The sequence below is a fragment of the Ptiloglossa arizonensis genome, chromosome 3, assembly GCF_051014685.1.
Source record: "Ptiloglossa arizonensis isolate GNS036 chromosome 3, iyPtiAriz1_principal, whole genome shotgun sequence".
Classification (NCBI taxonomy): Eukaryota; Metazoa; Arthropoda; class Insecta; order Hymenoptera; family Colletidae; genus Ptiloglossa; species Ptiloglossa arizonensis.
Window position 1 is genome coordinate 6,784,923 of NC_135050.1, and position 26,345 is coordinate 6,811,267.

The 26,345-nt window shown below is 35.2% G+C and overlaps 1 protein-coding gene across 1 annotated transcript in view; it reads right to left on the bottom strand.

The window, feature by feature from the left end:
• The window catches only part of LOC143144764 (uncharacterized), a 109,032-nt gene that overhangs the window by 16,922 nt on the left and 65,765 nt on the right, over positions 1–26,345 (bottom strand). Inside the window, exons 3-11 of the mRNA XM_076307519.1 lie at positions 15,366–15,410; positions 13,296–13,517; positions 8,065–8,127; positions 4,412–4,648; positions 2,963–3,124; positions 2,107–2,233; positions 1,524–1,673; positions 1,267–1,443; positions 221–385 (exon numbers count right to left, since the gene is read on the bottom strand). Of these exons, the coding sequence (XP_076163634.1) occupies positions 221–385; positions 1,267–1,443; positions 1,524–1,673; positions 2,107–2,233; positions 2,963–3,124; positions 4,412–4,648; positions 8,065–8,127; positions 13,296–13,517; positions 15,366–15,410 (1,348 nt within the window). The remainder of the gene's footprint in view (positions 1–220; positions 386–1,266; positions 1,444–1,523; positions 1,674–2,106; positions 2,234–2,962; positions 3,125–4,411; positions 4,649–8,064; positions 8,128–13,295; positions 13,518–15,365; positions 15,411–26,345) is intronic.

Genomic DNA, 26,345 nt, shown 5'->3' on the forward strand with positions numbered 1-26,345 from the left:
AGTAGTCGAGCCTCGATTCTTTAAGAACACCATTTTTAAGATTTTCACATATTCCAATACTTTGACAAAGAATTCGCCAAATAACTAACAACAGTGATTTTGTTAATTTTAAATAATTTCAGATATTACTTTTTGGGAAGGTAAGATTAAAAGGGAATCGATTTTTTGAATTCTCAGCTTCTAGAAACTTTTCGTTTCGCGTTTTATCAATTTAGCTTACCTGGTGAACAAATGCCGCAGTCGTCGCCCTTCGGACCTATTATACCTTTTAACCCTGGTACACCAGGCCATCCATCGGATCCAGGAATACCTGGTAATCCTGGTAATCCACGCTCACCAGGAGGACCACGTATATTGGTACCTTTACCCAAAAAGCCTGGCGGACCTGTTCAATCAAAAGGTTTTATTATTACCGATTACGATAAATTCAATCGTAACTGAAATTACGATGCACAATTGTGACATAGGAATTATATTGTACCAACTATATCGTACACATTACATTAAATGTAAACGTAGTTTACATTAGTACCTGAGTAAGCTACGCAGATTTACAAAAGAAAAGTATCGAATACTAACAAACATTCATTGTGCTGTAGCTAAGTTTAACATTAAAATGTCGTCTAAAGAAAATTGTAAAGGACTTGTACAATATTTTGTAGTGTAAATCTTTTCAAAATGTAGTTGTTCGTTACTCGAATCATTAAATAATATACGGAAGCTTTCAATTGATTCTTAATCGTCTGGTGTAATTGGAGTCATAAACAGACAAAATTTGGGGTAAGTTACAAATTATACGCATGGATCGTATACATAATTACAAACGTATGCACAGCGTGAATAATAACAAACACGTGTACATAAAACACAACAAGACAAAATCGAACATGACAAATCACATTTATAATGTAAGAAACAATTCTAATATCTGAAATTTATAATTTGTTAAGGGTACATCTATTTTTGTGACATCGACAGTTATTAATAGCGTCAATATTTTTGGACATTTTATCACGTCAGGCATATGTATTATTACTCACTATGAGTATATATTTATAACGATACACATAGTTTGTAATTTACCATGATTTGTTCTATTTAAACAATATGTGTATCTGATCGCGCAGAGGGTCAATGAAAGCACTCAATTGTAAAAAATGACCTTCTGTGATTATCTAAAAATTTTTGAAATTTATTAAAGAAGTAGATAGATAGTTACCGCAAAACATAATACAGTTACTTATGTGTTGTATTTGAGATAGTTACCAGGAGGACCATGATCACCGCGGTCTCCAGCCGAACCCGAGAGTCCAGGTATTCCAGGCTTTCCGTCCATGCCTGACGGTCCGATGACCGTTACGCCAGGGAATCCTTTTAATCCAATAACTCCAGGCACACCAGGTGAACCTAATGGACCTTGATAGCCTATCTGCCCGGTAAGACCTAGAAAGTTCGAGTGACACATTTTGGAGCCAGTTCGATGCTTTGTAAACGATTTGTATAGGACATTGTCGACCATGTACCATCAGTTCCTGGCTCTCCTTTGACGGAAGATCCTTTTTTCCCTGGCAATCCAGGAGGACCGGGAGGTCCTGGAGGACCAGGTGGACCAATGTACCCTATTTTACCAGGTATACCAGGCGTTCCTGATTGTCCCATTGGACCGGGTGGACCTGATCAAGGAAATGATTTTTTAAATGTATTTTTCTCGACGATTAGACATTTCGTGTATACCATTTTATCATTTGAAATTTTGTACATTTACTTTCAAACGATTCTTTGGAACTTTAAATGGTTTTTATGTCGCAGAATATTTCTCTGGTGAAAGAATGCGTTACAACGAATTGATGATTAGTCAGATGAAATAAGTTACGTAATATTTTTTATTACCGATTACCAGAAGATATAGATTTTTAATGTCATTTACAGTATTTTCTTACCGCTTCGCGATTTGAAAATTCACTTCTGCAAGGAGCTCGTTTTATAGTTTCTTGCGTAAGAAGAGTGCATGGATTGGTAAAATAACGATCACTGGTCGATTTTGATATACGCGATTAGAACAATTTCATTTTCATTATGTTTCGATCAATTTCAACGAAAACAAACCTAGGTCTCCTTGAATTCCAATATTTCCTTCAATTATTTCGTCGAGTTCCGGTATATATTTTCCAGGTTCGCCAGCAGCTCCTTGTTTACCAGGTGACCCTTGATTTCCGGTTTCTCCTAATTGTCCCTGAATTTTAAAATACAAAATGACTTTGTCAACAGAAATCGTTAATTGACAACGCAACGATTCACAATTCTAACAATTAATTAATACCTCTCTTATCGAACGATTACTTTTCAATCTATTGAAATTATAACTTATATTCATCGGAGCTCATCATCTTCAAATAGAGATAAATTACTGCCGTGAAAATCTGATTTGAATTGAAAACAAGGAGCGAGCATTTAATAACGATACGTTAGTTTTTCATTTCTAGAAATGCTTTTCGGAATTAAAGAGAACAACGATTTATTGGAAATAACAAGCGTTTGAAATAATAAAACCATTGAATTATATGTCACTTCAAATATTGATGGAAAGTGTACGCTTAAGATATTTCCTTCTCTTCCCTTTCGAGGTCACTTCAGTTTATACACGAACGAAATGATATTTTTCCAAACAAGCGATCCCGGTTGCTTAGCGAAAGTAGCTATGAAATTTAACAATTGGCATATTTAATGAATGTAAACATTTTCGTGATTTAATTGTAATTTTGAGAGCAGCGTCACCGTGTAATTGAAATATGAATTATTCACCGAGATGTATGTTACATTTTACATAGAATTTATATTAATTAAGAGCAATGACGAGGATATGAATGTAATTGCTTGGGCAGCAATTTAAATTTTCTATGTTACAATTATAAACGGACTAAAACTTTTTACGTAGTTTCTGACAACGAAATGCGACACTTACGTCAGGTCCCGTTGGTCCAGGTTTACCAGCATAACCGGGAGCACCTTTCTCTCCCTTTTCTCCGGAAGGACCTGCTGGACCTTCCACGCCTTGTTTACCCCTCCGGCCGTCACCACCTTGCTCTCCTTTACCGCCTTTATAACCCGGAAACCCTGGTCGACCCTGCATGTAAAATTTCGTGACCACTATGGATACGACAATTCATGGCGATTATCTTTTCATTTCGAAACCTCTCCACTTTTTGCGGTTAAAATTAACACTAGAACTACCGAAAGATTTCAGTGTATCAAGGTGTAGTTCGTATGTCTTCCAAGGAAATCGATGATCGTGGAAGAGGAGGAACTTATGAAATCGATTGTACGTGTAGAATAGAAAAAATCGTAACGTCTTTTGAAAATATCCTATAGAATTGAAAATAAATTGAACTGTAAAAGCAGCTGCAACCAGTCATTTTGACTGGTTGGTAAATCTAGTGTTAATTGAATTTGGAACTTTACCGAGTCTAATGATAGAATTTCTTTTAAGGTTACAATTCGCGTGATTAGGATCGATTCTATGCTGCATTCACCGTGGAAATGAATCAGTAATCGTTAATATTTATATGAAAATTTATGGACACCGAATAGATAATCATTCAAAACAGAGATACGACGTTAAATGATATTGAATAGTTTGTACACAAGAATCGTCACATTTTCATTTCTTTCGAATGTAGTTAACAACATCTACGATGTCGATAAATATCTTTTACAAAGTATACAAGTGAACAAAATTTCGACACGGACATCGCTATTATTTTATATTTATCGATGCAACTTTTCAAAGCCCGAATGGGTGTTCTCCTGTACTCGATTATCCTTAAATATTAGATTGTTGCAAAAGTCCTGACCAGCGTGTACCAACAATATTATTAAGAAAATTCCATTTTTTTGAATGCCTTGTGTTCATAATAATTCTGAGCATTGTAATTTTTAGAAAGTATAATTTCTTTTATTATTATTACGTTAGATGTTTAAACATGCTTCTTGAAAGTTTTTTTAAGCAACAATACCGAGAGTTTCACCAGTAGCTAGGAAAGAACTCGTTTCTTAGGAAACTTTATTTTCATTAAAGATGAATACGCATTGTACTTAAAATTCAGACACTTATTCGTAGTGAATGTACGTAGCTAAAATACTTTGCTTATTCATTTTCAAATTATAAGGTTTATCTTCAACGAAAAATCAACGGACAGGACTTATAACCAGCAATCAGATATATAATGAAATTCTGATGAAAAAATTTACTTTATTATTATTTGTAATAACAATATCTGCTGAAATTCCGTAAAAACTTCTACTAAAGCATAAAAGCTGCGCATTGTACTATTAAATCGATTAACGGTGTCGTTTACGAGACAATAACAGGGAATAGCTCGAGTATCTCAACAAAAGACGCTATGTTACTTACGCGAGGTCCTTTCATGCCCATCATTCCCTTCTCTCCGAGGATACCCTTATCTCCTCGCATTCCCTGGTAACCCATATGGCCCTTCACTGCTGTGGAGGTCTTATTCTTGTATTCACCATTTCCAGGCCGTCCAGGCTCGCCCCTGTCACCCTGTTCACCCAGCGTACCTTTCACGCCGTATACTGTTTCACCGACTTCACCTTTCATACCTGGCAAACCGGGAGTGCCAGGTAAACCCTAAGAAAGTACTCTATTTAACAGAATTTTATGAAATCAACGAGAAAGGATTTGTTACTTTTTTACGATAAAAATTGTTTTCCCGTTCAAGATCTTCCCTTACCTCGTCCGAAGCACAGTTCGAGGTGAAAAATTCTTTAATATTAATATTAAAGTTAGTTCACTTGCATAACTGGCAAACCGGGAGTGCCAGGTAAACCCTAAGAAAGTACTCTATTTAACACAATTTTATGAAATCAACGAGAAAGAATTTCTTACTTTTTTATGATAAAAATTGTTTTCCCGTTCAAGATCTTCCCTTACCTCGTCCGAAGCACAGTTCGAGGTGAAAAATTCTTTAATATTAATATTAAAGTCAGTTCACTTCAGTATTACATTGTTCGTACTATTTTTATACTTTAGCATTATTCTTTTCTTTCTAAGAGTGTTTACTTCTAGCAAGGGAAATAAAGAAAGCAAAGTCCGATCGAATCTCCCGATAGTTTCAACCGCCGATAAATTGGAATTATGCATTAAGCTCTAAGAATCTTGTTTCGAAATAACATTAATTTAAAAACGAACCACTTTAATTTTTTCTCTTTATGCTGGACCATCGAGCGAAATCTGAACGAAACGTTATTTTCTTTTTGCAAAATCTCCTCTATTGAAGGTCCAAACGCGCAATTCGTATTGTGCAATATATTGCAAGCATGCATTGTGCTTACAAAGTTCTGTAAGAGAATTCTGGGGTGCAATCGTCTCGTCAGTAGTGACCCTCTTGTGTCTATGGTATAATCGTTTCCTTGTAATTTGATTTTTCCTCTTTTTCTTTGAAAATTATCCGGGCAAACAGTTCAGTAAAAGAGATATACCGCGATAAAAGTAAAACGACCAATTTAAATAACGATGCTTTGACTTTTGCTTCAAAACGAGTTTTCGATAGAATCACAAGCGTTGATTAATAACGTTAATTATTGGACGATTTTGTATTTCTAAAAATTTCAAATAACCAAGAATTTGAACAAGTTCAATCGATTTGAATTACATTATTAGGCATTTCAAGCAATTCTGTGTATTCATCTTAAAAGTCGTGTCGAAATATGACAATCGGACTGCCTAGGTGTAACGTCTCGCAAAATGAGAGACGAAGATTCGATGCAATTTCTTGTTGTCTTCTTGTGAAAGAAAATATTCAATAGTGTGTACTCGTTGTATACGAGGATGACCAATGTAAAGAACAGAGGTTCCAAGTTTCTTGGAAGTTGCCGATTATTCAGTAATCTTCTCTCGAGAGAAGACGACATCTCGTGTTATCAGCGACGATGGCGTCAGCGGGTAGCAGTCGGAGGAGCGCGACGCTTCAGATTTCAGTAGATGCTGGCTAGTTTCGTATTCAGCGATTAACACATGGCATCTTTACTCCGACCGCTTCATCGTCTTTCATCAAGTTTGCTCTTCGTGACTTTTGTAAATTCCTTTGCAACACTTTTCGCATACACTGCCGTGGTTTATCTCTTTTATGATTATTGGACATTATTCCTCGAGTTCAACCAGTCTCAGAATTTAACATTAGCACAATCAGAATTTTTATCTTTCCGAAAGTACCATCCGGATCGTTTGTATTATTCTTTGTTCGTTACTTTTCAAAGCTCCGTTTCGCCTACTTTCATCGTTTTCTTCTATCTGTACAGGATGTTCCAGGTGTTGAGTACATACAGTTAAGTCGAGTAAAAAATATTTAGTCAACATATGTCGAAATATTAATCGATTCGAAATATGTATTTCACGTTCGTATTGTTTGGTTCATTATTCTTTTCTATCGAGATTATTTATTATTTTTTACCATTTCTTCTTTTTCGTATTACAGCATAATATTTAATAAAGTAAAATCGATAAACGCAATTCGATTCTTGCGAAAGAATTTTGTCTTCGTTGCAGTTATGGTTAATCCATAACAATATGTGTTCGAATTACATCGTACACACTGTATAATATTATTTTTTTACACGCCTTCTAAATTCACACTAGTCCTCGTGCAAGTTATTCGCACCATTAGTGTATTTTCTATTTTTCCAATTTCGATATTATTGGTTTTCTTCTCTCTATGCCTCTCCTCCCACTTCTCTTAAATGTTTGTAATTATGATTTCAACTTTACACATACAGGTTAAGATATCATAATAAAGAATAGCTCGTTTAAGATTGACAATTAAGATAAGACGTTTAAAGATAATATTATTATACAACTATACTCTGCTGTAAAATAATTGTACATCTTTGGTCCGTGACACAATAGAAAAATACCATCCTCGGTTAACAAGGAAAAAGTAAACAAGACGCTCCTTGGAATCCAAGTATCCACGGGGAGAGACGAGGTGGCAGAGACGGGGTTAAAATCCTGTCACGCGTATCAAAATGTACCGTTTAACAACGCAAACTTGTTTAACATGATAGAGAAATTTTTGGAACGCGAATACGAAACTTCAATCGAACGACACATGTTCGTCGCGCGTCGAATATCGACGAAACGGATACTACAAATGGTAAACTACGTTAAAACGATAAATTATATCTTGCGTCGGATGTTTCGATCTTCTTCCCGCGAAACGATTCACATCCATAACCGAGAAACATGAACACAACGTGTTTGACCATCTCGAAGAGAGTACTTGCACTCTTGACTGCACCCGGTAACCCCACCGTTGCGTCAGGATGAGTTGCACAGTGACACTTACAGATGCACAGTGGCACGTACAGATGCACAGTGACACTTAGAGATGCACAGTGACACTTACAGATACACAGTGACACTTACAGATGCACAGTGACACTTACAGATGCACAGTGACACTTACAGATGCACAGTGACACTTACAGATGGACAGTGATACTTAAAAAATAGCGGGATCTCCGCGAGGTTAACGGTCAGCCGACTTAACGAAACGTTGGAATCTCGAGAGTCGATTTTTATCTCGGAAGCTGCAGGGGGACAATGGTGTTACAGGATCGTTTCGCGGCAATTTTTACGAATCCCTTGTAAGCGGATTCCACCACGAGCGACTTATCGCGCGATATCGCGGCCCTTTGGAATCCTTTCGAATTCCTGGTCCCCGCCCCCTTTCTTGTTCGTCGTCTTTCCGGCGTGCCCGTTAAATATTGCCGAGGAGCACATCGCCGGGCGGACGATATTTCATGTGAGCAGGTGGCGTTTCGCAAAAAGGAACGAGACGCGTTCGGGGGACCGTGCACACCCCCCGTCCCCCTCCTTCGACGCGTTCGTTCCCCTTCGTCCTTCTCTTCTCTTGTTCACCGGTCTCCGCGAACGAACGGCACGACCTAAACTCTCGTAAGAGGTTCACGAACCCACGGGTTGGCCCGATCGGTCGTTACGGTACCCGAAGCGAGATACCAACGAATAAGTCGCGTTTCTGTACTCACTATGTCGCCCGTCTCTCCTGGATAACCCACTTGGCCGTAAATCCCGGGTGGTCCTTCGAAGCCCTGTGGACAAAATTCAAACGATTTAACATCGAACGGATCGAATCGATCCGTGGAGATTGTTCGTTCGTCGTGGGATTGTTCGATCGAAGAGCGAGTTATTGCGAGCCAATTGGAACCAAGAGGATGGAGTTAATTATCGACTGGTTGTAACAGCGTATACGACCCCACGTTGAACTTTTTATTCAAGACGTGGACAAACTTTATTACAACTTTATTACAAGACGCATACAAACAGATATCTAACGTTGAACATTGAATTTATTGCTTCGTCGTCTAGTGTATTTTACACCCTCTACTCCATTTTCTTGCTAATTGTATTCTTTTCGCTATTGTAAATATCGTTGGCCATACAATATTTAGTCAGAAGCGAAACTGTTAATTATTATATAATAGTATGGGGTGCATTGTGGCGCATGCAAGTGTTAATGGTGGTATTGAGTACTCGGTCTCTGGTGGGACAATGCAAACTTATAATTATTTCGGGACAGGTTTCTAATCATTCAACCGACCAGTTTGGTTCATTTGATTAGACGAATCTAGGCTCAGCTGCCTTATTTCTGTCTCTTCCTTAAGTCGTAGGACAGGTTTCCTGAAATTGTTTCACGTTTACCTGATGCGCCTGGAGACTAACAAGGGAATTCTTACGAAATGTTTATTTACACGAATTCTCGTTGATTTAATTTAAGAAGTACACCGTGTTTCTGCTAGATTTCATCTAATTCTCAAACTATAAAATATATTGAATTAAGAGAGATAAGTATGTAACAATTACTTCTTATATACTTATTACATACAATTATTTCTTCATTAGCGAAAAGGCATCAAAGAAGGATGGAAAATTGAATCGCGAATAGATTTGTTTGTTAATTAGATAGGGATCATGCCTTCGATCGATTTTAGAGAATGAAGCATGGAGGAAAGAGACGAAGGAGTTATTATGTATTTAATAGAGTAATTTTCTTATTGGACAATTTTTTTTGGAAAGATTCTTTTGAAGATTGTGCAGAATATTTGAAAATCTGTGAAAAAATTTAATCACGTTATGTTAAAAGTTTAATATTGAAATTTTGGTTATTCATAGACAGAATATGTTTCGATATTTCTTATGTAAAAACAAATTCAAGGGATCGCTAATTTTAAAGGATCATAATTTATCGAGATTGTCAGTTCGGGCATACTAAAAGATGCAATAGTTTTTAGTAACCGGAAATACATTCAATTGGTAATAAAAACTCACATAAGTTATATTTCTACGAAAATGAAACGATGAATGAAATATTTTGGAAAACGAAAAAGAAGAATATCTTGCAACATAACAGTTTCTATCGTATCAAAAACTAACTACGAATAAATTGCAATAATTTTTAATTCACAATAGGGCGATGTAATTTTATCCGAGATCCTTTTTGAAGATCCGTTTAAATGAACTTTAGTTTAAATTGTAATTGTAAATAGAAGCATTTAATGGCACGCGTTAAATAACATAACTGTAACAAATGAATAATATGCGATTTATTAACAATAAGACTAGAAAGATTATAATCGCATCAAGATCTCTTATTATGTTTCTCATTAGCATTTCTGTAATTGTTTTTTCAAAAAATTTATTATCATACCATCGTATAACATCCTTGTAAACCGTAGTTATCTACGACCTTTAATTATACACAACAATTGGTAAATAATTGCTGGACAAGTTCCATAAGATATTCTCTGCATTTTAATTTCAGGTTCTGCATATGAATAATAAATGTCCGCAAAAATGTTATTTGAAATATCAGGAGAAGATAGATCGATCGAAATAATTGATGCAAAGAAATACTGTACATTAAATGTTCGAAAAGTTTCATCGAACTTTACAGAGAGTACCTACACTCGAATAGCTCTTGAAATATTGATGATTTCGTTCGATTATATACTGACGATAAAAATTTCAGCAATTGTAACTAAAAATAATTCTCCTTCCCCACAAAAAAAAAACACACACACACACAATCTACGCATTGGTTGAAGAGTTCCCTTTCAATAGTTGGTAAATTCAAAAGTTTCTACTATCGATGCATTACAAACATGCAGAGAAACGAGAAACAGTTGCGAGCAATGCTGACAAATGCACGTACGCATCAATTCGAACTAAACGCGCGGTGTTTTCAAAAACCTTGACTTCAGTTTCACGTTCACCGGCGGTAACATTTTCCAACGACCTATAATTTTCGCGAATACCGTGCACTACGATATCGTTCGAATCTTTTTTTCGATCGTATTTCTTGCACCTGTGTAACTGGACCGCTTAAAATGTTCGCGTTTCCGTTTCCTGTGCTCGAAAATCCCAATGCTATCGAATACCGTTCCAGTGTTCCGCATCACAAGTACCACGGAATACCGCAATGATCGACAAGAGCATCAACTCCAACAAAAGATCCCAATTTCCAATTTAAACTGTTGAAAAACTCGCTGCGGTCCAAACTGAATGAAGAAATTTCGTCGTGGTTGGCCAACGATCTCCGATATTCTCGTCACGTATCGTAGCTACTACCACTCGCGAAATACTGTTCCCCTTCGTAGCCGCGTGTCCAATCGTCTCCTTCGAGCCATCTCCGGGAACGATCCAACGCGATTTATCCGCAGAGGGCGATCCCTCAACGAAGAGAACAACAATTTTCTATTTGTTACGCGACGACACTACGACAACCCCGGATACATTCAAATTCCGTGTCTCGTTCGAATGCAATTCGACGTGAGCACGCGCGCGCTTGCGATCACTGATTTAGGGTACACGTTGTCAACATTGAAACGCGTTGATAAATCGTTGAAATTAACGAACAACGTTAACTATCCCGCGTGTCTTGAACGTTGCTGCGATATCGCCGTGTGTGGTGGTACGTTCGCGTTCGGAAATGCAAAAGTTGATTCGTTAAGGGGATTTCGAGCCTTGAAAATTTCTAAGAAATTTAAATTTATAATTATTAGATATCGACACAGTTCATTCAAAGATATTTATTATCACGGTAGTTGTGTTCAATTACACGAATGTGTGTTTCTTTCTTTATTAGGTGAAAGTTGCAAGGGAAATCTACAAAAGAGTTTTCGATTGGACTTATAATTTGGTAAAACACGAACAAAAATGTTGTCTTCGTTTTACGAAGAGAAATTGAAATTTATTCACTTTTTCAAATTCAATGTAGTTTTTTTTCTGAAATTGTGCTTTCGACACAGTTTGGACAATTGTTTTAGAAGAGCGATCAAAAGGTTTTTTTAACACATTTTTCTTTTATAAATCTTTGAAGTATCTTTTGATTTTTACGGCATAATTTAGTGAAGGTACAAGATGTTTGGATGCAATTGTTTGCAAATCTCTTGAAAGAGATACGTACTAAAATGGTGAAAACGAAATGAACGTGCACACCACTCGAAATTCGAGTACTATTTCGTCAATTTATGAAATTTGTCGATAAATCAGAGCTCAGAATACGTAGGAACTTTGTAGCTATTCGAATATGTAAAAGGATTTCGGAAATTGTTTTTTTTGAAGATTTCGAGGCTCGATTACCTTCTTAAGTTTTTTAATTTTGCAGAGTTCGATGTAATATTAAAATCAGGTTTGTAATCGAGATGGTAATGGGTAATATTTTCTGAAATATTATACGATATACGTAAATATATGTATTTACGACAAAATGTAATAAATTTTGCAACTGGACTGCGTATATATCATTCACAGCATATGTCAATATGAAAAAGTATTTTGTAAGTTAATATAATAGTATTAGTGTTTTGTTTTACAAAAGTACATATATTCTATGTACGTTAGGTATATGTTTTTTATACTCACATATTCCATAAATACATAAAATCTACGGTCTAGTCGTGACACAACGAACAAATCTTTGGACTTAATAAAGGGGTCACGCGTGCATGCGGCATAAACTTCGTGACGGTCGAGTTGCTTAAATTGGACCGGTTTAATTGAGGTATTATTTTTTTCGACTTTTTTTCAACATTTTTCAATCAATTTCAACGAGTTTGCGCGCTACGTATGTGCCTTATGCGTTCCAAACGAAGAAGAAGAGATTCGTGAACAGAAGAAAGCAGAAACTACAAAAAACAACTATAGGAAAGGAACAATTGGATGTATTGTTTGTAACCTATGAACTCATTCTGTATTAAAAGTGTAAAGGTATATCATAGAGTGAACATTTTTCATCGCAGATAGTACTAAAAATCCAAATGATGACACTGGTGATTCAAATTAAGCAACCAATTTTTCAATTTGGATCGTATGACGAAGAAATTTATTGGAAGAAAAATATATTTCTTCGCTGTATTGTTCGATAAATACAGAATATGCGCGAAACAAATTAAATTTATTAATATCTAAAATTATATACGAGTCGAATGAAATACTGTTAAATTCTAAATAATCATAACTTCGAAATATGGAATCATAAAAAAAATCGGATTTCATAATTCCTCAATAAAAGTTTCTGAAGATGGCAATGCAACAATAATTCAAATAACTATTAATTACTCAGATGATAAGGATAGTGGATTCTTTTAGTAAAAATCGATTGATAAATTCATTTAAAAAAATACTTACTATAATAAAAAATGTAATTGTAACAAGTATAGCAATGATGATTATTGCAAAGTAATAGAATACTTTAGCAATTTAATTTAGCAAGAAATGAATATTTCTATTTTCTTTACAGTAGAGATTCGATTCGATTGTTAGGAATGTTACAATTTACAAGAATATTAAATGTTGTCCAATTTAGGCCACCTTACTCGGCTTTGATAATTCCTCAATAAAAGTTTCTGAAGATGGCAATGCAACAATAATTCAAATAACTATTAACTACTCAGATGATAAGGATAGTGGATTCTTTTAGTAAAAATCGATTGATAAATGCATTTAAAAAAATACTTACTATAATTAAAAATGTAATTGTAACAAGTATAGCAATGGTGATTATTGCAAAGTAATAGAATACTTTAGCAATTTAATTTAGCAAGAAATGAATATTTCTATTTTCTTTACAGTAGAGATTCGATTCGATTGTTAGGAATGTTACAATTTACAAGAATATTAAATGTTGTCCAATTTAGGCAACCTTACCATTCGCGAATGTTGCTCTTACTTAATTAATTCGAAAATAAATTCCAATTACCATTGATCCGTCTACACCTGGATTTCCACGGATACCCTTTGCACCGACGGAATTGATGCCGCCCTCGCCGGGTTCACCGGTGGGCCCGTAGTCTCCTATTGGGCCCGGTGTACCGCGCTTACCGTATGTACCAGGCAATCCTGGTGCACCGGTACGTCCATCGGTCCCGTTGCATCCGTCCAAGCCGTCTGGTCCCATCACACCCGGCAGTCCGGGGTTACCCTGCAGGCATGAATTTAATTATTCGAAACACTTTTGGGAGTATTTGATGAGTCTTTTTCAGACGAACATTAACATCGTGCTGGCACGAAAGAAAGGGCAACATCTTCGTCGACAAAGAGCCGAGACTTTGCATGGTTTCTTCCGATTGCAAGTAACAGAGTCCGATAAGACGAATTTGAAATTGTATAGAACGTTTAAAGAGTTCAACGAACGTTAAGTTTAATTTCCAAGGGATACTTCTAAACGTGTTGATTTTAATTTCTAATCGAAATCTGACGAAACTATAGACTTTTGCCAACGCTATTTTTACTTTGAAAAAATTTTGGTATTTAAAATATTAATTACCGAACTGATTTTAATGCACTTCAATTATATTATGTGCGAATGTTCCAGAGCAACAAATAATAGCTCGGTGATGATAGTTTTCGAGATATAATTATTACAAGCTTAAATTATAGTATTTCTTTGATATTCTTCTCAGATTTAATTTAAACTTAATTTGGATTGTTACTTTTTGCTCTAAAACACTCGCAAGCTTTAGTTAGTCAATAACAATAATTATTTTCCTTAGTAACAGCCTTGTTAATTTCAATTACCTTAAAGTATATCGGAGGAGAAAAGTTCACGAATATCGTGGAACGAAAAGTAACGATTATGTACAATTTTAGCTTTAAAATGAAAGATAATTATCTATTATGTTCACCTTATCCTCAAATGCATATAGTTTTACAATTAGGACGATCGACTTTTAACTTTGGGTTGCGGATACTTGATGGCCTTCTCTCTTCAATATACTTCACGATTATTGAAATCGGTGGGATCGTTAGTATTGTAAATAATTAATGAAATTGTTCCAACAATATTAATTATGAAATTAATATTAGTTAAATATTTAATTAATTGTTGTATTTCGACACTAAATCAAGAAAAGTACGTATAGAGAAGGGACTGCTAAATAAATTATTTTACTAGATTTGAACAATTTCTATATAGGTCATTTAGTAATAAACGTAAATGCGCGTGACAAAAGTACTTTGTTTAAACTTGTTCGTTCCAATCCTATGTGGTACTGTATGTATAACAATATTATGTTTTAAAAAAGCTTTTCCAACAAGAAGAAAGTGAAGTGTCAAAATCTGGGGCTCTGCTAACGAGAACACTTCTGTTCTCGATTTAACGAATACAGTTTTCAATCTACCACTATCGGTGACCAAATTTTACCGTTAACGAAGCGCACTTGACCGACTTCCGCAATTGCTTGTCGCGACAACGAAATTTTTCAACGAAAATTGTTTTATTTAGAACCGTTTATAAAGGAAGGAGTCATTTACTTCGTACCATAATTGTTATCACGTAAGTGTACAACGATTGTAAATCAGTCTTGTGAAAAATGTTCGAAAATAACGGAAAGAATATTAATCAACTTTTTACAGTTTATAATAATACAAGACAATCGTGAAATAGTATTGGTGAACTTCCGAATATCAATGACAGCTTTGTTGCGTTCACTTTACTCGAGCATTTTTGTCACCGACAAATTTAAAATTTTATTTTCTACTAATTTTTTGTGACAATTTTCGGTATCTTGACAATGACGCCTCGTGTATGTTTCTTAGTTCAAAACATATGGTTGGTAAATCGTTAGTGATCACAATGTCGAAATGTTAAAGTAGAACTTTTTAAAGGTGAGTCGCGAAAGTTTTTCTTTAATCAAGTAGAATATTTTTAATTTCAAGATTAACAAAATTCGGGTAACGTCGAGCGTAGATATTCGAAACTCCTGACTCTCGAATTTAGTAATTGAAATTCGAGGAAGGAAGTTTTATTGGAATGGAGATTTGTACGAACCGAAAGTCCTGGAGCACCGGGGAAGCCATGTATACCTTGATCACCCTGGAAAGGAAACATAAATTAGATGCTTGAAGTACGTAATTGTTCGAGACTGTAAATTGAGTTCCATTAAATAGCGTATTTTTGAGCATTTAGTGTTACGTTAATGTGTATAAATTTAAAGAAACTTTATCAGCATCGTTTAAATTTTTAAAATCACTTCATGAGGTGGCGTTACAGCGATAATACATACATTTATAAATTCGTACGTGTTTCAAGAATATTTTTATTTCAGTTATTTTATCTCCTCGTAGGAAGATTAATTATTACTACGTATGTACAGTATATCGAACAATTGGTCGATACTCATTGTCCTATTTTTATTTATTCCTTGGGATTGAAACAAATTTACTGGAAAAGAAATTGAGAATAATGAATCATATATTAGCAATTCTTATTTTACAAAATTAAAGTGTTAAAAGTGTAGAAAAATTTGCCAGTTTATCTATATAATTATCCAATTGGGGTATATCGTAAGAAATTTGCTAAAAGTAAGAAAGCTCCGCACGAAGAACAGAATTATACCGAAAAAAATCTAAGTAGAATGTAATATTCAGATTTAAAAGATTCGAAATTAATTTTTCATTTGAAATAATAATACTCTCCTTTCAGTATATATAGTATTACAAACAACATATACGAACATGTATTTAGTATTCTTTAAAAACGTCGCTACATTTTCGAAAATATTTCAATCGATCATCAACCGCATATATTCATATTTAAACAATTGATGCAACATCCAGAACGTTTTGAATAATATTAAATACGGTGAAAGCTCCATTATCCGAAAATCCTGCTGTTTGAAATAATACGTACATATATGTATTCCTTCTGCGATACTGTATTTCCTTTTCTATTGATTTATCGAAGCAGAAATATTCACAATGCGCTGGACAAAAAAATTCTTCAAAATATTTTATATTTAAAACAATTATACCGAAGAAGCATTCAATGTAGCGGTTCCCTCTTATCGAAGCATTTATGGTTCTGGAAAATGAACGATTCAAAGTATGAAAGAAATATAATCTTCCAAAGTGAAATACGATAAATCATATTTATATCAATTAAAACCATATTTATAAAATCGAATTGAATAAATGTATAAAAAATGTGCGATCGATATATAAAATTTCCGAAATATATGACACTATGACAAATATCGATCGGTAGAACTGTCCAACGTTGAAAAATTATTATTTTTTATGTAGAATAATAGATCATTTATTACAATGCGGTAGAACGATTATAGAAAAATGATTTATCATTCGAACCCTAGTGTCTTCATTCGTATATTTACAATGTACTATTCATTGTCCAATGGAGCTTCTGTATTATTGACAGTGCTTTTTCGACGTTGTCCTTGTTTATCTATAAAAATAACGAGTGGCACGATTACGCGACCGGCCGCCTACCGCGTTTGTTTAAATATGGTCCATCGTGTACGGTTCGTCGCAATTCCGAGTAACGATTGTTACATCGCACCCTTGATGTACTGGAAGGTCATCTAATCAGCATTGCAACTATAAGCATTTAAACACTTCCTGATGCCGGGACCGCGACAACGCGTAAGCCGTCCATCTGTCAAACGCGATTCCGTCGTGCATAAAATAAAGTGCGTCGTTAGCAATTGGCTATTGCACTCAATTGCCTCATGGCGAAGAGTGCAATATAATTGTAGACGCGCGTCATGATCACTAACGTGAATCGTGCCAGTTTTTCGAAACCGTCGGCATCGTTTGCGTAAATGATCAGGGAACGTGTAATTAAAACTGACCGATGCAAATTACTCGTGACTTCGATGTCCCCATTGCCCCGTTCTCTTGGGCCCGGTAGTTTGAATTACCTTCGAATTAATCGATCGCGTAACACGATATCGATACGATACAATAAGAAGATTCTGCAAAATCGTATCAATATATTGTTTCACTTCGATGTAAATTTCCATTTCGTAGCTTCGGTCAACGGTACAATATAAATTTACCGATACATCGATCAGTCGAACGTCCGAGTATGTGAACCAAACAAAAATGTTCAGTTTGGAGTAGTCACTTTTGTAATCAGGATTCGTATCTTCTTTCTATTATTCTACATCATTGTACGCGCATGTTCACAAATTGTTAACGTCGTCGTGAAGCAATTATTTCATAAACCACCCGAACAGAAATTCCAAGCGAAGTCCATATTCGAGTAACGTATAATAAACATACAATACTTTGATATTACGTTGCCTCACGAGTCAACGTTTTCCCACGCAGAAGTCCACAGACTAGAAGTCATCGAGCAATTCAGGTATACCTGAACCGGTGCTACGTAAGCGACAACGATGAAGAATAAAACAGTCTACAATAGGGATAATCACCCTACGTGAAATATTACGCACAGGGAACAATGTACGTAGGATATTCTCGACGAAGGGAGGAAAGAAGAAAAATATATCTCTCGTAAGAAGTAGTCCAGCCAACGACTGGTTCGCGGCAAGTAATTTGCACGCCCGCAATTCTGGCGGGGCGGGCTCGAACATTACCCGTGTAATTAAGATACAAGGCCACAGTTACGATTAATTAACCGCGCGTTAATGTGCCATCTTGGCTCGATGGTCATCGGTTATACGTACTTGTATATTTCGTAGAAGCGTTGAAGATTGCGCGAAGAAAAACACACACCGGCCGTACGAAAGCGGAAGCGAGCGATTCGCATTCACGAAGAAACAGCACTACGGGGTTTGTGTTAATTTCCATCGGAGGACAGGAAGAGCCTCGAGCAAACAGGGCTTACAACGACGTAGCCGAGTTTTCCGTAGCTTTTCATGGAACGTTTACATTTACAGCACGCTCGTCCATCGACGGGGCAGTTTACGAGGTGAGCGATTATTTGCAACCCACCGTATCCTCGAACGAGGCTTCGAGGCGTCTTCGACCTGAAGAACGTAGTCGAGCCTCAGAATGTAAAAAAGAGCAATCTTCTTCCAACCTTACACGTCTAGAAGATAACAATTGCATTTGAAGTCGTTGCAGTGCATCCTTTCTTATTCGAGTGCTTTATCAACGTTTCATTAAAAAGTATTAATGATCAAGGATGTTACATACGATTGCATCAATTGCAATCTGGTTTCTTTTAACGATGGACGCGATTTTAGACTCATGGAAAGTCTGGAAAGAGGTTTGTCGAGGTATTTATAATTTAGACAGTTATGTACCTTTGGAGTGAGATGTGAACAGAAATGTTCTGTTTATTTCACGAAGAAACATTTTTTCATTGTTCTTTTTCGATATTTTCCTGAGTTTCTTTCGAAATTCTGCTTTCGATACGTTCGAAATAATTTTTCTAAGGGTGTGGATAAAGAACTCGACAAAAATTGTTGAAGCAGTCATCGTTTCTGAAAGTGTCGTTTTGAAAAGATCACGTTTCTCGTGTAAACCTTCTAATTGAATTTTCATTCTAACAGCTTAATCCAGCGAAGTTACAGGTTACTTGGATGCAATTGTCTATAGAAATTTTCGTTGAAAGAAGTTGGTCTCTGGTAGGGATAACAAAATGTCGAAAAAATGGCTGTGTACGTGTACGTCGTTTGAAATTCGGGCGCTATTTCGTCAAGTTTCGGAGATGTTCAATATATCGGAGAATAGGTTGAAAACTTGGAGCTATTCGAATATGTAAAAGTTTTGAAAACGATTTTTCGTGTCGAGAATTCGAGACTCGACCAGAAACGACTTACATTCTTTCGTTCGACTTGAAAATCTTTAGGTAAAAAATCAGGAATGTACGAAAGCCATCTTTTTGACTTTGTAATACAATGAAAGAACTTTGGAGATACAAGAGCATCCAGTTGCAGCACATATTTGTAATAACTTTAGTTATAGAAAAATAATGTCTCGTAAGACTCGAGAAACACTATAAGATTAGAAACATAGTCTTCTGACTCGAAACGAAATCGATGGGTACTCGAAGAGAGTAAGTAATCGTTCGTGAACATTTTCAATGACTGTTTTAAAATTCTTGATCCTTTGGTTACGTACGAGGTATCCAAAAAACTTTCGTGTTTTTTTTCTGTTAGCAATCATTCTACAATTTTCTACAATTGTAACTGTAATGTATTAAATTGAGTTTAGGGGAAATTTAAAGTGTACGTGACTGGTACACATGCTTTGTAGTTTTCAATTGTTTCGATACTTTTCAATGTAAGATTAGCCATCTTACATTATGAGTTTAAATTTAAAAATATAACAACAAATGCGGTAAAACGCATTTATAGTGTGTGTGGACACCGTAAAATGGTCCAAGCCCTTTGAGGAAGGAAATAAATCGTTAGAGGAAGAGCCACCTTTGGGATGTCCATCTGTTTTATCGAAGACGAGGGATTGCTTGAATATATACGTTAAAACTCACGAAGGAGATGCGCAAATATCGCTAAAGTATTCCAATGTGATGAATATACAGCAGGAAAGCGACTTTACTCGCTCGATGTCTACAAAGTATTGGTTAAATGGATACTGCACTGTTTGTCAGAGGAGAACAAATACTGCAGACTAACGATATGGAATAAATTGATCTCTCGGTTTGGAATTGACCCATTTATCGATCTAATTTTAATTTAGGACGAATAATGGGTAGAGTATGATAATACACGACGATCTGACCAATGATACGAAAAGGAGTCACATCCAACGAAAATGGTACCGAAACTGAGCCTTTATTCAAAAACGATTTTTCATCGTTTAATCGTTATTCGATGGTATTCTTCATGTCGATTTTCTTCTACGGCGAGAAACTATTACCGCAGGTATTTAGTGCAAAGAGATCGACAAAGTCCATTCCAAGCTCGTAAAAATTCAACCGGTATTCGTTAGTAGAAAATAAGTATTCATTTTACACGATAGCATATGGCCTTATTTTGCCTCTTCGGTTCAATAAAAAATAAAGAATGTCGAGTGGAACGTTTTACCTTATCCTCTTTACACTCCAGATCTGTCTCCGTGTGATCGTCATTTATTTTTATTTAATGCTAACAGTAATTTTAAAAATAATGTCAAGACAAAATAGCGGTTATTCACTTCTTGCAAGAAAAACTCGGGGATTTTTCAAGAAAGGAATGTACAAGATTCTGGAGCTTTGGAAATGTAAAAATATATGGCGATTACTCTGTCGAAGAAAATTACGTTTAAAACAAAAATCAGAGTATTTAAATTTTGTTCTAAAAATCCGCATATATAGAACGATCAAGACAGGTTATCTAAATAATTTTTAGATAATTTTTAAAGACAGGATAGAAATAAGACGAGTACAATAACGTATATCACGATTCAAAGTCATCCAGAGTTATTACTTGACAATTACAAAGGTCTATAAAATTTGAATCTTTACCCATCGAGTTATAATTTAAATGTTCGAAATAGCGTGTTTGATACATGCTCTGAAATAGGTTGGTACAGATGTTAGTACATATGTACCGTTGCATCGAATGAAAGATAATATCGTGAAGAGATAGTCACCGTCGAAGCATTCAATTCTTTTCAATCCTTGTTCAGTTTAGTGCTCCAGTTAAAGGGTTAATCGATGCAATTTAATCAGTCAATAAAGCAATCAAATTACGTATAATACAATTCTGAGACTACTTTGTAGCTGTGTTGCAGACTCAATCGTATTCTAATACCATGTATTGTCAACTATATAGAAAACGCTTCATTTAACTCGAGACAATTTTATACAGTTATACCTTACGAGATTACAGGGTCATCGAAATTTGTTTAAACGAACCGAAATATTTTCACTAATAGCTGAGATTAACAGTTCACCTTGAACGATTGATAAAAATATTTTATTCACGAGTGGAAAGATCAATAGAAATATTCTACTAGCTCGATTTAGAGAAAACACTCAAGTACTATTAACTTTTTCGAGCAAATATGGAGTTTTATAAAATATAAAGTTTGTAAATATTCAAAGCGTTTTATTCTCGTGATAGAAAAATTCTGATAAAAGTTTTTGCATGTTTTTATTCTAACTATTCAGGCAGCAAAGTAATTTTCATTATATTTTCGTTACATTTGTATCAACGGAATATAAAACGGATTTTACGATTTCGTTATTTTGTGTTCGGTTTACGTACGCTTACGAATACATGATTATTCGATTGAAATAGCAATCGAGTTCAAACGACGATGAAAAAGAAACCCGTTGAACCGTATTGGTTCATAAAATGATAAATTAGGTATGCATACGTGACTAACGTATACGTGTACAGTATGCGAGGTGTATTGGAGCAAATCTGTACAGTGCAAGCAAGAATTAAACGCAATTTGTATCTCCAAACTTCGACTTGATCCAGAAATTTGATTGCTTCACTGATTTTTGGCATTTGGATGACATGCCAAATTGTTATAATTCGTTGATTTCTACCCATTGGGCAATGCCTACATAAAGCTACGTAAAATATAAGATTTTACATATAAAAATGTGAAGGTAACCTTCATAATTAATAAAATAATTGTCAAGTGAAAAGATTAATATCCTTATCTAGTTAAAAAGTGTTCTGAATCATTCACGTTTAAAGAAATTTTAATCGGATCATAGTAACGAAAATAATAAACGTGGATAGGTCACGTGATCACTGTTTCATACTGTATAAGTTATATTAGACTACATTGAAAAATGAATTTCTTACATCCGCTCATTTAGTGTCTCGCAGAATGTAACTATGTTGTTAAGTTTAAAAAAAACTTTAAGTGCATAACTGTAGGGGCAATATTTTTGTCACGTTCTCGGCAGATTCTGAGACAAAATTGTCCTGATCCATATGTAGGTCAATGTACATTAAACGTGTTAAAATACATAGTAGTATATCCCCATGTACAAAGCAAAGATGATTGGATAAACTTATCAAAGAGTCTACCAGTAATTTAGGACGATATGGAAACACTTAACTTTAGTTGTTCGTTAATTCTTTTTGACTTTCTTATTACGAAGAAATTGTTGTAGTAATGAAATATGTGAAATTCCCTGACTTAAAAATATTTTGAGAATACGTTGATCCGAAACAGCTACGTTTATTTTACATTCTTTTTGGTACTTTATACGTTAAAAGCGGTATGGAATTGTACTCTTACAAAGAAATGTCCTAGTATCTTGTTCGATACTTTATTACATTATTCGAAGTCTACAGATTAGTGAATAGCAACAAAAACCAATTTCTGTATCTGTGTTAAAAAACAAATGAGCACACATTCATTGTACCATTAATTCGCTAGTTGAAGATCAAAGTTGCAATGGAAATTAATGAAGCTTGTTAAAGACGTTCGAAGTGTTTATAATTAGCGCGAAATTTTAAATTATAGTGGAAAATTCTTAGCTTGGACAGATTCTCTTCCGTCACGCAGAACGCACTTATCTTGACCGCGATTATGCGTACAAATCTTCACTTTAAACACGCTTAAAAAATCGAGCAGCTTTATCGGTTAACCTGTTGCACAACTTCCAAGAAATGTGCTCGATTGGGAACATTATGCCACAATATTGTAAAACGATTGCGTGTTACTTCATCCGGTCGGAAAATCCTTCACAAGTTAAAGGTTTAAAGTGTCATAAAAAAATCTTACTATTTATATATTTTCTAAATCATTTATCAAAGCGCTTGACATTTCATGTGATACTGGTGAGTGTGTTTGCAACGTCCCTCGATAAAAGTGACATCGTTCGATAAAAGACGAATTGAATAATTGATGCACGGCTTCAAAACGAGTGGTGTACATTTTGAAAATATCTATCTAGTTTTTGTAAGATATAGGTGAAATTGTTGCACAAATACGCACAAATGATATTTCTTCGCGAATGTATATATTGAACTTTAATTAGATTCGATTTGGTGCACTGGCAATTTTGTGAGTTAGCGTGACTCGCATGTTCAGTGGAACATTAATCGCTCCTTATTTATTATAATCGTAAAAGTGAAAAATTACAATGCAAGCGGCCGATTCACAAGATTATTTATGCCTCTGCGTTCATTTATCTTAATCATTTATCTTAATTACGCGCGTTGTAGCGGTTCCCGTAACATTGGGGTTTATTACGAGGAAAGTGACAGCACCGGAGCCTATATTTCTGCTACGAGACAGATTAATATCGAACCGCGATCGAAGATACAGTTTTAGTTCAGATACGAGCATTTGACAGCTACTGCAAAGTGCATATGGAAATCTCTATGATTTGATTACTTTATAATCGAATACTTTCAAACTGCTTGATTCGATTCGATCGATTTTGGAGAATGGTAGAAATGAATTACAGTTAGTTATATGGAAGGTAGATAAGTAAATAAGTAGGTAGGTAGATAGATTGATCCATGGATAGGTACATAAATAGAAAGCTACATAGATCTATAAGCATTAAGCAGTTGAATATTGTAGAAAGACAAATATAAAGATAAAGAAGTATGTGACATATTGTGTGAAGAATGTAACATATTATTTTCTGAACATCATATATAACGGCCCCCACGATGTAACAACGTTTGTTTTCAAAAAAGCTCTAAGTGTACAGCCGCACGAGCAATATTTTTGTCACGTACTCAGTAGATACCGAATGTGTTATTATAACATATGATATATTTGTCGTAACAAATATAAATTTATAATTATCAACGTAACACATTCTCCATCCGATTTAAACGATAAATTCAACTCTCAATCAGCTATACATTGTCGTGTATAAAGAGAAGATGATTAAAGTTATTCGATAAATTTACCGATGAGTCAACCAGCAATCTAGAATGGTATCAAAATTTTGGCCAACGAATTGTTTCAATATTTACGGTAGTTAAATTCTTAATTTTACACAAACATAGATAGGTAAATCGATAGCAGACAGTAAGAAAGTTAAATAGTTAACGGATCGTTTTTGTGCAGCGAGATAATTTAATATTTAGAACTATGTAAATGTTAAGCAGTTAGATAGCGAGCTAGAGAAACAGTTCGATAGACAGCTGGAATTAGAAGTATATGAATAGTTAGAATGACAGGTAGCTGACTAGACAAATAGATAAATGGATACACAGATAGATTGTCCGAAGAGGAGAGGGACGGGAGAAATGGTTGAACAATTATTGTCCTTAATAAATTCAGAGAACCGCAAACCGTTTGTAATTGCACGATATTTCAGCGGCCTTTATGAAAGCCGTGTGCGTTTTACTAATTATGACCAGGCAAATGCGTACCGGTGAAATATTAGCGAGCTGGTATTGAGTTGAATACCTCCGTCAACCGAGCGATTTTGGCGCGTTATAACCTGTACTATATTTGCCAAATAGTTAATTAACAAAATCAGGTAGATTCGTTGTCACGCAAGAACCGAAACAGCTTTCGATTGGATGACCGTTAGTCAGGAGACAATACACAGTAGAATTTGTTTTCCATTAGAAATTTAGCTAATACGCTGTACTTTGAAACTGAACGAATTTAACGTAAACTAAATCGAAATAGTCGTATTATCTAAAAGTGTAGATTGAATCACGGCAACCGGTACATCTGATAAATTTACATTCGAATTAATGAACGCAATAACTTGTGACGATTGCAACGAAAACGTTTCGTGAAACTGAACGGTTCGATGAACTTTTCGCTTTATTTATGCCATTAAATCAGATTAAACGGTGTGTATAGACGCGTGCAATAATACTGTAACATTTGTCGATGCTCGTAAAAGTCTGAAACGAGCAGGAAATAAGAGGCAGGAAGTCTCTTCGCCTTTGGGAAACGTGAATTTACGAGCGACCGATACTACGGTTCGGTGGAAGTAGAAGGTACCGATGTCTACCATGTTTGGTCACTTTCGATACAAATTGACACACTTCCTTTTAAAGGTCTGCGCTGATTGGCTGGCTTGGTGTGAATCCAAGAATAGGGTTGAATCTACGATGACGAGTCATAAATTGTGCCCCTAAATGGAACGCGCCGAACGTAGAATGTGAAAACACGCTTGTAATCTTTCCGCGTGTAAGTACATCAGCAGGAAGAATCGCAACTTGTTGTTTTACCAGGTGAATGAGACGACTCGAAAATATTAAACGACGTATTATATTTTATAAGCAGTTTCGATCGATTTTGGTACGTTTCTTCCGAAGCAGACGTATTCAATTATCACCCAGATTACGAACATACATTTTACTGTATGCTGCAGTTGAACGTAGTTTTGCAAAATGATTTTAATATTTAAGTTCGTTGAGAATTTGTAGATGCATCGTTACTGAAATATGATTTGAAATGATGAAATCGTCGAAATTTTTGCACTTTGAATATTTAAAAAGAAAAGGCAATAGATATATAAAATAGTGCTTTCTCAAAAATTTGGGGCATTACTATCCAACGTAACAAATTCTTATGTTAAATCAATCGTTTCGTAGATACTAGAATAATTTTCATGTAGAGAAACATCTTGTATTTTGCACTCATCGATGTTACAAAGAATTCAAGGAATATAAAAAAATCATTCTTCAATCGAATAATTTTTCGGTTTCTTAATTTGGTTTTAATAATGATAATTTGAAAAGATCAATGCACTCGTACGTGATTATAATGACTAAAAGGCATTCGTAGGGAATGTCCATGAGTATTTATTTCAGCGTCTGTTTCTTAATAACTCATTATTTTATTTGATTTGGTCAAAATGTAAAACATATTATTCTCATGGTTATTACAGTAAAATGAATTAACGACTCTCGATTAATAAAATTCAACTGAATAGATTATAACGAAAGGAGTAACTGATCGTCGATTAGCTTCGTCGTCGAAACTAATTGTGTTTTTTCTTCTTTACTAATAAACGTTTGCTCGAACTCTGTGAGGCATTAAGGAAGGAAGACAGGCAGAGCGTATCGGAATATGAGATCGCTCGACATCCGGTTCCACGTTGCTGGGTGTACAGAATGATCTGTCAATGGGAAGTGCG